At 42.9% G+C, this 12263-nt stretch overlaps 1 protein-coding gene across 2 annotated transcripts in view; it reads left to right on the forward strand.

Moving 5' to 3' along the window:
* The first annotated feature begins 7825 nt into the window (after window positions 1-7825).
* Window positions 7826-12263, forward strand: part of ACER3 (alkaline ceramidase 3) — a 169620-nt gene continuing 165182 nt past the window's right edge. Inside the window, exon 1 of one of the 2 annotated variants that reach the window (XM_040489434.1) lies at window positions 7826-8016. In XM_040489434.1, coding sequence (XP_040345368.1) covers window positions 7914-8016 — 103 coding nt within the window. In that variant the 5' untranslated portion in view covers window positions 7826-7913. The remainder of the gene's footprint in view (window positions 8017-12263) is intronic. The other variant, XM_040489435.1, reaches the window with a different exon arrangement.

Consider the following 12263-nt stretch of genomic DNA (forward strand, 5'->3'; position numbering starts at 1 on the left):
CTTTATACAACAGCATAGCTGAATCTTAAAAGTATAATGTTGGGCCAAAAAAAAAAAAAAAACCAAGTCTCAGAAGAATACTTACTATATAAGTCTAATTTTATAAAACAAAGAAACATGCAAAAATCTATGTTCCAGGATACAGTCATGTGATAAAAGCATACAAAGGTAAAAGAATGATAAAAACAAAATACAGGAAAGTGGTTACTTCTGGAGGGAGAGAAGTAATAAGATTGGAAAAGGATACATGGGGCTTAAGGCATTGGTCAGGTTCTAGCTCTCAGTTAGGTTCTATCTTAATCAGGTTCTATCTCATTATTATTCTTAATATATTTGGTTATATATTGTTTTTATATACTACGTATTTCATAATAAAACTGTTTTTTCTCATCCATATTTTGAAATTTCCCATAATGAACATGTACTGTTATATGAAACAGAAAGATAACAAATATAATAACATTTTAATTTTTTTTTAACGTTTTATTTATTTTTGAGACAGAGAGAGACAGAGCATGAACGGGGGAGGGTCAGAGAGAGGGGGAGACACAGAATGGAAGTAGGCTCCAGGCTCTGAGCGGTCAGCACAGAGCCCGACGCGGGGCTCGAACTCACTGACCGCGAGATCGTGACCTGAGCTGAAGTCGGATGCTCAACCGACTGAGCCACCCAGGTGCCCCAACAAATATAATAACATTTTAAAAATTGTTATTCTCTTGTAGCATTTCTCATCCTTGCCTTTTTATATTTCGTTCACCACATATTAATTGACAACTTACTCTGTGCCAAGCTATATGTTGGGGACACAGTGACGTTACATAGTTCCTACACTTCTGGAGCTTAGCTTACCCTCATGGGGGCTCTCTGTGTTCCCGTATCCTGTAAAATTCTCAGAGTTTGGCTTTGCTAGCAATATTCTACAAACTCATTAGCAATTTTTGTTAATGTAGCTGTTAAGCACCTGTGCTCTGCGCTAGCCGCTTACATTCAAATCCTGACTCTGCTACTAACTACTTATACATATTTAGGCAAGTAACTTAACCTCTTTGTACTTTAATGTCATTAACTATGAAATGGTGAAAGCATAGTATCTACCGCATAGGCTTATTGTAAGATTTTTTTTTGTAATTTTTTAAAACATTTATTTATTTTTGAGAGAGAGACAGAGCATGAGCAGGGAAGTGGCAGAGAGAGAGGGAGACACAGAATTCGAAGCAGGTTCCAGGCTCCGAGCTGTCAGCACAGAGCCCGACGTGGGGCTTGAACCCACAGACTGTGAGATCATGACCTGAGCCGCAGTCAGATGCCTAACCCACTGAGCCACCCAGGTGCCCCTTGTTGTAAGATTTAAGTCAGTTAATACAATGTAAAGAACCCAGAACAGGATCTGGCTCATTGTAGATGTTTAATAAATATCTATTGTTATTGTTGTGGTTCTTTAAATATTCCCTGAGCACCAACTCTGTTCAGGCCCCATGAGGGACTGAAGATACACAGAAAAAATGAGACCGAGTTTGGAAGACAGACTACCATGAAAGGTGAGAGAAACAGTGGAGAGAAACCAGGGCTGCAGGGGCACAGATGGGCTCCCAGCCAGCCTGGGGGCAGGGGCACTTCTCAGAAAGGCTAGGGGTTGTATCCCCAGGTTGTAGTGTGTTGCATGTAGGTGACGTTCTCGTATCTCCCACATACGGGAGCCAGGAAGTGTTGATAGGCTATTCTAAATGGGCCTCGGTATTAAGAGAGGCCAAGAGGTAACTTGTAGATCATGAAATCTCTTGATCTGTGGTGATCCTACAGACTTGGTTTCTTCGGTTTCAAATTTTCCTTTGCAGTTATGAAATGGCGCAACATATCTCGTGTGGAAAAAATGGATTAGAGCTTGGATTTCTTTTGTTGTCTTGGGAACTAGTAAAAAGAGTTTTCACTAGGAATCTATGGGTGAAAGCTCCCAAAATTTGGGTTCTCATTTGTTAGCTGAAAAGTAAATTTAGGGATTGGAAACAACCTAAGTACCCAGTAATGAGAGAAAAGTAACATGGATATATGATAATTAAGTATATTGTGGTATGTCTCTAATATTGAATATGATATAACTATTATATGTTTACAAGGATTTTTTGACAGCATGAGAAATGTTTATGGAAGAATGTGAAGTACAAAGGCAATATTAGCTCTATCATGTAAAAAAAAATCCATAGATAAAATGCTGGAAAGAAACATACTCACACGTTAACAATGGTTAATGCTAGTTGGTGGGATTATAAGTGATTTCCTTATATTTTGCACTGTTTCAGGTGTTTTCTCAATTTTCCAAAATAGGAATATTCTAACTAGAACACTTAGCGTATGTTTTAAAGTATACAATTCTGCAGGGCGCCTGGGTGGCTCAGTTGGTTAAGCATCCGACTTCAGCTCAGGTCATGATCTCACAGTTTGTGGGTTCACGCCCCATGTTGGGCTCTGTGCTGACAGATCAGAGCCTGGAGCCTGCTTCAGATTCTGTGTCTCCCTCTGTCTCTGCCACTTCCCTGCTCATGCTCTGTCTCTCTCTCAAAAATAAATAAACGTTTTAAAAAATTACAAAAAAAAAATCTTACAATAAGCCTATGTGGTAGATATTATGCTTTCACCATTTCATAGTTAACATTAAAGTACAAAGAGGTTAAGTTACTTGCCTAAATATGTATAAGTAGTTAGTAGCAGAGTCAGGATTTGAATGTAAGCAGCTGGCTCAGAGCACTTTCACACACACTTTCTGTCTCTCTCTCTCTCTAAAATGTAAATAAACATTAAAAAGTTAAAAAAAGGGGCTCCTGGGTGGCTCAGTCGGTTAAGCGTCCAACTTCAGCTCAGGTCATGATCTCGCAGTCCGTGAGTTCGAGCCCCGCGTCGGGCTCTGTGCTGACCGCTCAGAGCCTGGAGTCTGTTTCGGATTCTGTGTCTCCCTCTCTCTCTGACCCTCCCCCATTCATGCTCTGTCTCTCTCTGTCTCAAAAATAAATAAACGTTAAAAAAAAAAATTTAAAAAAAATAAAATAAATAAATAAACGTTAAAAAAAAGTTAAAAAAAATAAAGTATACAATTTTGGGGGGTTGTCAGTTCGAGCCCCACATGGGTGTAAAGATTACTTAAAAAGGTAAAAAAAGCTTTAAAGAAAAATAATTATGCTATTATATTTTAATTTTTGGCATATTCAGAGTTGTACAACCAAGGCCACGCTCTAATTTTAGAACACTTTCATCATTCCCAAAGAAACCTTGTACCCATTAGAAGTCACTTCCTATTCCCACTCCCTGTTTCAGCCAACCACGAATTTACTTTCTATCTCTAAAGGTTTGCCTCCTCTGGATGTTTTATGCAAATGGAATCATACAATATGTACCCTTTTGGGTTTGGCTTCTTTGATGAAGTATAATGTTTTCAAGGTTCATTTATGTTGTATTATGTATCAGTATTTCATTTCTTCTTATTGCCAGTAATATTCCATGGCATGGATATCTTATATTTTAGTAATCCATTCATCAGCTTCCATTCTTTGGCTATTACGAGTAAAGCTGCCTATGAGCATTCTTGTACAGGTTTTTGTGGACGGATGTTTTCAAATTTCTTGGCAGATAGCTAAGAGTAGAATTGTTAGGTCATATGGTAACTCTGCTTAATATTCTGAAGAAGTGCCAAACTGTTTCCCAAAGTGCTTGTATCATTTTACATACCATCAATGTATGAGGGTTCCAATTTCTCTGCATCTTTGACAATATTTATTCTTTTTTTTTTTTTAACGTTTATTTATTTTTGAGACAGAGAGAGACAGAGCATGAACGGGGGAGGGGCAGAGAGAGGGAGACACAGAATCGGAAGTAGGCTCCAGGCTCCGAGCTGTCAGCACAGAGCCCGACGCGGGGCTCGAACTCACGGACCGCGAGATCATGACCTGAGCCGAAGTCGGACGCTTAACCGACTGAGCCACCCAGGCGCCCCTATTTGTTCTTGTTTTACATTTTGATTATAGTCACCCTAGCATACGTGAAGTGGCAGGCATCTCATTGTGGTTTTGATTTGTGTATCTCTAATGGCAAACGTGAACAGCTTTTCTGTTCTGATTATTGACATTTGTTTATCTTCCTTGGAGAAATGTTTATTCGTCTGCTTTGCCCATTTTTAATTGTGTTTGTTTTGTGTGTGTTTTTATTGAGTTGTAAAAGTTCTTTATATATTCTGAATACAAGTTTCTTATCCAATATATTGTTTGTAAATATTTCTTCCCATTTTGGGGCTGTCTTTTCACTTTCTTGATGGTATTACTTGCAACCAAAAGTTTTTAGTTTTGATGAAGTCCAATTTATCTATTTTTTCTTTTGTTGCTGGTGCTTTTGTGATTTTTTTTTAAAGTTTATTTATTTTGAGAGAGACAGAGTCAGTGCGAGCAGGGGAGGAACTGAGAGAGAGGGAATCCCAAGCAGGCTCTGTGCTGCCAGCGTCGGGCTCAGACCCACAAAATCACAAGATCATGACCTGAGCCGAAACCAAGAGTCTGACGCTTAACTGGCGAACCCACCCAGGCGCCCCTGCTTTTGTGGTTGTATATAAGAATCCACCACCTAACCTTAGGTAACAAAAATTTACTTGTATGTAAACCAAGAGATTTATAGTTTTAACTCTTACATGTAACTCTATGATCCATTTTGAGTTCATTTTATTCAGTGGCAGGAAGGAGTCTAATATCCTTCTTTTGCGTGTGAGTATCCAGTAGCCCCAGCACCATTTGTTGAAAAGACTATTCTTTCCCTATTGAATTGTCTTAACATCCTTGTTGAACATGAACTGACCAAAAATGTAAGGGGTTTATTTCTGGAATCTTCATATTATTCCAGTAATCTGCATGTTTTTCCTTATGCCAGTATTATACTGTCTTGATTAGCATAGCTTTGCAGTGTTGAAATTGGGAGGTGTGAGTCCTCCAACTTTGATCTTTTTCAAGACAGTTTTGGCTTTTCAGGGTCCCTACATTTCCATGCATTTGCTTTTACATTTGGGAAAAACTTGTCAGCTAGACAGAGAGATAGACGTTGCTGAGGGAACTGTGAAATCCATTTTGTTTATTTTTCTCTCCTAAATTTTGTCCTGGTCACAGTAGAGGTTTTTTGTTTTGTTTTGTTTTGTTTTGTTTTCCACTGTTGATGAAAATGTGATGAAATATGCAGGCTATTGATTTAGCCAAGGCTTCATCTCCTGCCTTGAGTCACTTGGCTGGGTCAGTGGTTCTTTCTACATAGGGGTTCCCACAACACCCTACTTTTTGGTTTAGTCCTAGCAAAATATTATCACATTATCACACTCTATTTTTGTGGCCTCTCCCCTGTTTTTGTTGTAATCTCATCAGCAAATCACTGTTTTAAAGATTTTATTGCTAAGTAATCTCTCCACCTAAAGTGGGGCTTGAACCCACAATCCCAAGATAAAGAGTCCCATGCTCTACCAACTGAGCCAGCCAGGTACTCCAGCAAATCACTTTCGAGTATGTATTTCTGCATATTCATTTTGAATATACAAATATCTGTATATTTATTCATTTATACATTATATACACATGATTCTTATACATATTTAAAAACATACACAAAACAGAAATTTTAGAGGTTGAAATTGAAAAAATGCTTAGAAATAGAAGTTTCCCCAGGCCTCAATGGCTTTTATTTCTCTGTAGATTACCCTCTTGGATTCTTCCTATATTTACCTCCGTGTGTTCCCAGCACCCAGCCAAGGGCCAAGCTCCATGCCTGCTGTTCAAAAGAGAATTTTCAGATATCCTGCTATTTCTATTAAAACACACTGCCTCTATTCCTAGGTTCTGCACCCTGCAAGTAAAGATTTTGCATCTATCGTCTGCTACGGTCACTTTGCAGAGAGGCCATAGGCTCATTTCCCCGTTTTCTCTTTTACTTTTGATTATACCTTATCCGACTAGTTCCTTTAGAAAATACCAATTGTGCCATCCTTAACTACAATCTTCAGTTCAAACTGCGTGGTCAGGCAGAGTCCTGGGTGGTAGGACCATAAAGAACGGCTAGCAAGTGGGGCACCCGGGTGGCTCAGTCGGTTAAGCACCTGACTCTCGCTTTCAGCTCAGGTCACGATCTCACAGTTTGTGGGATCAAGCCCCCTGCGCTGATAGTGTAGACCCTGCTAGGGATTCTCTCTTTCCCTGTCTCTCTCTGCCCCTCCCCTGCTTGTTTTCTCTCTCTCTCTCTCAAAATAAATAAATAAACTTAAAAAAAAGTAAAGAAAAAAAAAAAGAATGGACAGCAAGATTTCTGATCAGGATGTATCACTGGAGGATGTGGACAAAGGGCAAGGGAGCTCTTGGGGTGAAAATTAGGCAGTGCTTCAGGAAGCTAATTTAATTTAAATTTTTTTTTTTTTTTTTTTTTTTTTTTGAGAGAGAGAGACAGGGAGAGAATGAGAGTAGAGAAGAGAGACAGGAGAGGCTCCATGCTCCCTCCATGCAGGGCTCGAACCCATGACCCTGGTATCACAACCTGAGCTGAAATCAAGAGTCAGATACTTAACTGACTGACCCAGTTACCCCAGGAAGCCAGATTTTAAAGGGCAAGTGAGAGCCAAATAGAGAAGAGTGGAAGACAGTCCAGCTGAACAGCAGAGCAAAGGCTGAGATGGAATGGACCCGGTACATTCCCAGCTAAGGAAGAGTTTGTATAGCTGAACACAAGGGGCAGGGATAGTTGTAATTTGTTTTTTAAAGATCCCTCCAGGGGCACCTGGGTGGTTCACTGGTTAAGCATGTGACTCTTGATTTTGGCTCAGGTCATGATCTCATGGTTGTGAGATAGAGCCCCTAGTCTGGCTCTACAGTGACAGTATGGAGCCTGCTTGGGATTGTCTCTCCCTCTCCCTCTGCCCCTCCCACGCTTGCACTTGCTCTTTCTCTTTGCAAGAAAACAAAACAAACCCAAAAAACAAACAAACAAAACCATTTAAACGACCCCTCCAGCAACTCTGTGGAGTATTACAGTCTTGAGGCTGGAAGAAGGGGAGGCTGTTGGTTGCCTGGAGAGTAAGGGCACAATTATAGGTAGACAGTAGAAACCTCTGGGTTTGGAAGCCTGAACTGAGGCATGCAAGCTCTGCTTTAGTTGAATTCTTTTACAGGATCTGAATGCCCTCGCCCTCAACCTCCCCGCCCCCGCCTTTTTTTTTTTTTTTTTTTTTTGCTCCAGGGTTGTTGCCCTTTCCCTTTGTTCCCAAGAGACACTTACTTATATCTTTATCAGAAAAGCACTGTTTATTTCCTAGGAGTCCCCGGGGCTGGGAGAGTTGTTTCTGGGTTCCGTTTGAGGCCTGCGGTCAAAGGAAGACGCTGAGAAAGACGCTGTGCCTCTGCACAGGTTTTATCAAGCCAGGGCTTGCCGATGGCTTCAACCCAACCCGCCTTAGTTTAATCAAACCACACACACAGACACACACATACAAAGAGATAGAGTCTCTGACACGTCCAGACAGAAAACAGCCTCAGGGATATCAGAAACCCCAAGCCTACAGCCAGGGGCGTGTCTGGGCGGGACAGGCAGCCTGGGTAACCGTCGTCCCGGTGACCTGATCACAGCCCTTTCCTGGGAAAAGGAACTCCCCCCCCCCCCCACCAGGGGAACCCCTGTGGCCTCGGGGTGGGCGGGGCGCCGCCTGGCGAGGGCGGCCTGGAGGCGCCGGTGGGCGGGGTCTCCCGCCGGGCACTGCCGCTGACGGAGCCGGCCCCTCCCCTAAGGGAGAGAGGGTGGGCGGAGCGTTCGGTGGGCGCGAGAGCAGGGCCCGAGCCGGCCTGGGAGCTTGCCGAGCCGAACGCAGCCAGCGGAGCGCCTGGGCGGCGGCGGCGGCGGCGGCTGCTGCGTGCGCGATGGCTCCGGCCGCGGACCGCGAGGGCTACTGGGGCCCCACGACGTCCACGCTGGACTGGTGCGAGGAGAACTACGCGGTGACCTGGTACATCGCCGAGTTCTGTGAGTGCGGGCGCCCGGGCCTGAGGCCGGAGGCAGGGAGGGGGGGCGCCGGTCCGAGGGGAGACGCCGCGTGAGGAAAGCGGAGGGCGGACCTGGCCGCCCAGGGAGGCACCAGGCCTGGCTGGGGAGGTGGAGTGGGGAGCCCCGGCCTGGGGGCAGGAATGGGAGCTCTGCCGAGGAGGGGAGCGGATGGGGGAATCCAGTGTGTCGGGTGAGGCGTGCCGGGGTCCGAACGGGTTAGGGAGGGTTGAGTTTGGGGATCGGAAGAGAAGTGGGGAGCCCCCCGCTGGACCTGAGGGGAGGCCTGAGGGGCAGGACTGGGGATGGGAATTCCTTTATGACGGGAGCAGTGGGGCAGGCTGGGGCGGCCCTAGAGGAGGTGGGGAGAGTGGAGGATTCTGCTCGTTAGAATGAGGGCCTGGGACACCTGCTCCTACTGTTGCTGCCACCACCTTCGGCCTTAAGGGCACAGGAGAAGGGAACAGGTCCTAACTTAGTCTCACCCCAAACGTGGAAACTCCCAGGTCTTTTCCTTCCTCTTTCTCTGTTTTCTTCGGACCTCTTCGTCACCTCCAGGGAAGGTGTCAGGCTCACAGGAGCACAGGGGACCAAGTCCCTGTGCCACTCTGCCTGCTTCCTTTCCTACTACCTAAGGGTTAGAGTTCATTTGAGGACACTACTTCCACTGATTGCACCTTCTGAGGACTTGGGGAAAAATCCTTCTCCAACTGCTTGCCCCTGACAGGCACCAATTGCCCCCTAGGTAGGTAGGTAGGTAGGTAGGTGTGTGTGCGTGCGTGTGTGTGTGTGTGTGTGTGTGTGTGTGTGCATTGCCCCAGCTCTTACTCCACTAGGTAGGTAGGTATGTAGGTAGGTGTGTGTGCGCGTGTGTGTGTATTTCCCCAGCTCTTACTCCACTAGGTTAGGAGAGCACAGGAAAAATCTGCCATTTCTTTTCTGCACTTTATGTGGGTTAAATTTTGAGAGCACAATGTTTGATCCTTCTTCCGGTACCTACCTGTTTCTGGCAAAGTATAGAGAATATATATGTGTGTGTGTGTGTGTGTGTGTGTGTGTGTGTGTGTGTGTGTGTGTGTATGTATGTATGTATATATGTTTTTTGGCTATTACTGCCGCCTTTTAATTGGACCCACTTTCTCAGGGCATGAAGCAACTCTTCTTAGCTAACCTTCCCATTGCTACCGCCTTTTCCCAGACATTTGTTTGGCTTTGTAGGGAAGAGGCAAGGGTTTCATGCCAGCTGATCCTACTTGATTCTCTTCACAGTAGTTGGCTCAATAAAAAAAGAAACCCGAACTCTTGTTAGTGTTCAAGATTTTAAACCATTCCTTTGAAACCATGATTTGGGCTGAGAGTCACGTTTCCTGAACTACTAAAGTAATAATTTTTATATAATAATGGAAGAATATGGGCAGAGGGATCACTTGTAGTATAATTACTTGGCAGCCCAAATGTTGGCAAGGAAGCGCTTTACCAATTTGTTGTTAGATCATGTTGGCAAGCCCATACCTGGTCCAGAGAAGGTCCGTGAGAGGAAGGGACTTTTTTTTTAAATTTTTTTTTTCAACATTTATTTATTTTTCGGACAGAGAGAGACAGAGCATGAACGGGGGAGGGGCAGAGAGAGAGGGAGACACAGAATCAGAAACAGGCTCCAGGCTCTGAGCCATCAGCCCAGAGCCTGACGCGGGGCTCGAACTCCCGGACCGCGAGATCGTGACCTGGCTGAAGTCGGACGCTCAACCGACTGCGCCACCCAGGCGCCCCGAGAGGAAGGGACTTAAAATCATGCTTTCTGAACTGGAAGCGTGTAACATGGAAGAACAACATGAAGACATTGCCATGGTCTTCAAACATTGGATGCGCTGTCATACAGAGCAGTTAAACTTTCTAAATTTCTCTAGAATGTGGAATTACAGTATATGGATGGAAACTAACAGTAAGGGGAGAGATTTTGCTTCAGCCTAAGGAAACTTTTTAACTGAAGATAAGCATGGAATGGCTTGCCTGGAGGTGGAGGTCACTGGAAGTGTTGAAACAGACATTACTGAACTAACTCACATGAATGTTTTATAAGAAATTATTTAGTAAAGAAAAGGGGTTGGCTTTAGTTGCCCTTTAGGCCCTTTGCATATTTATGGGTAGATATAAGTAATAATGGCTTTTAGTTTAGAACCAGGGATTAGAATCAAGAGAAAACTGACAGTTAAGTCATGTGAGCTATGAGGGTGCAAGATAGCTGTTCTGCCAGATAGCTGTGAGAAATGGGAAATGGCTTTTGGTCTTAATGTCCTCAGAGGAGGAAACTGAGAAGACTGCAGGGTGGGTTTTGACATAGGAATCAAGGGTTGCAAGAAGAAAGTAAGTGAATGTTGACTGCCCTTTGCACATGTGCCTTGGGAGAAAATTATTTGGAGGAAGTTGAGGTCCAGTCTTTTTACCCAGGAAGCAGAGGGTATCCATCATTTTTTGGAGTAAGAGAATTTAATCTTTGAAGAATATGCTGGTTAATAATGATGTGTTTAAAATAAATACAATTATATCATTATTATGATATTTACATTAATGATAGGAATAGTAAAGATAATGATGATAATAGCCATATGTAAGTGCTTACTGTGTACCACACTTTGCTAAGCACTTCCTCTTCTCCCTTTCAATCTTTACCTAAGGTTGCAAAGAGTGATGTAGAGATGGTGTTTAAGTTGAGGTCTGATTCTAAAGCTAAGTCATACAGAGAAAGACAGATACCATATGTTTTCACTCTTATGTGGATCCTGAGAAGCTTAACAGAAACCCATGGGGGAGGGGAAGGAAAAAAAAAAAAGGTTAGAGTGGGAGAGAGCCAAAGCATAAGAGACTCTTAAAAACTGAGAACAAACTGAGGGTTGATGGGGGGTGGGAGGGAGGGGAGGGTGGGCGATGGGCATTGAGGAGGGCACCTGTTGGGATGAGCATTGGGTGTTGTATGGAAACCAATTTGACAATAAATTTCATATTAAAAAAATAAACAAATAAAAATAAATAAAGATTAAATGAGATAAAAAAAAATAAAGCTACTATATCTTGTACTATCACACACTCACTGTTTTGTCCCTGCATGCAAGAAGTAAGGACAGGTGAAATAGAATACTGTCACAACGGACAAATTGAATAATTATTCATGAACCCCGTCTTTCAGCACTAGGCTGTGTGTATTTTGAGTAATAAAAAGAAGAGTTTGGGGAATTGCATGTTCAGATATGGCAGCAGTTCTTAGTCACTGAAATACCAGAAAATCTTTCTTCTTAACATCACCCAAGATCATTTCAGATTCCTTGTCTGTTTTTTTTTTCATTTTTTTTTTCAAATTCCTTTTTTGTTTGAGCAGATTGTAAAGGTAGAGGTTTTCTCTTTAGTTGTGAAATAATGTGTTCCTTGATGTGCCAGAAGTTGTAGGTACAAGCAGTCCTCACTCTTTATAGTTGTGAAGGACAGCACAAAGGACCTTGCACGTTAAAACCTGGCAAAGTAGTCTTAATAATCAATGGGAAAAGTTATGATTGTTTTGTCACCTTTAAAATTTTTTTGTCAAGCACTATAAACTCTCTTATTGTTGGTTATAGATATATAGAGAAATGAAAAAATAGTAAAACTAATGTTTAGTATACTATAATTTAAAACCTCATCCTTTTCTCACAACCACTTTCTTCACTTATGTTGGTAAGTTTGTCTTCATTAAGTTCCTCTGGCTGCATATCTAGAGTCTCTGGAATGGCAGCAGTCAACATTGTCAGTGTCAGCGGTTTCTTCAATAACTCCGTTTATGTTTGATTGGAATTTCACTTCCAACATTATCACTTTTTGTTTCTTTGCTACACTTTCATCATTATTGGCCATTTCCCTCTTTTGATTATTCATTTTTGTAAAATATCACCTACATTCATCACCAGAGACAAGGAAGCAACTCAGCTACATGCCTTGCTGTCTGTACATGAACTGATTAACAGATGTGCAGTGAATAATCACCAACAGTTTTTGCTTTGATGTCTTATCCATTGTTAGATATTTAGGCAGTTGGGGTGCCTGGGTGGCTCTGTAGTTAAGTGTCCGACTTTGGCTCAGGTCATGATCTCATGGCTCCTCAGTTCGATCCCCGTGTCGGGCTCTGTGCTGACAGCTGGGAGCCTGGAGCCTGTTTCAGATATTCATTCTCTCTCTCTCTCTCTCTCTCTCTCTCTCTCTCT

This window comes from Herpailurus yagouaroundi, unplaced genomic scaffold (genome assembly GCF_014898765.1).
Source record: "Herpailurus yagouaroundi ecotype Mexico unplaced genomic scaffold, PumYag 180, whole genome shotgun sequence".
Classification (NCBI taxonomy): domain Eukaryota; kingdom Metazoa; phylum Chordata; class Mammalia; order Carnivora; family Felidae; genus Herpailurus; species Herpailurus yagouaroundi.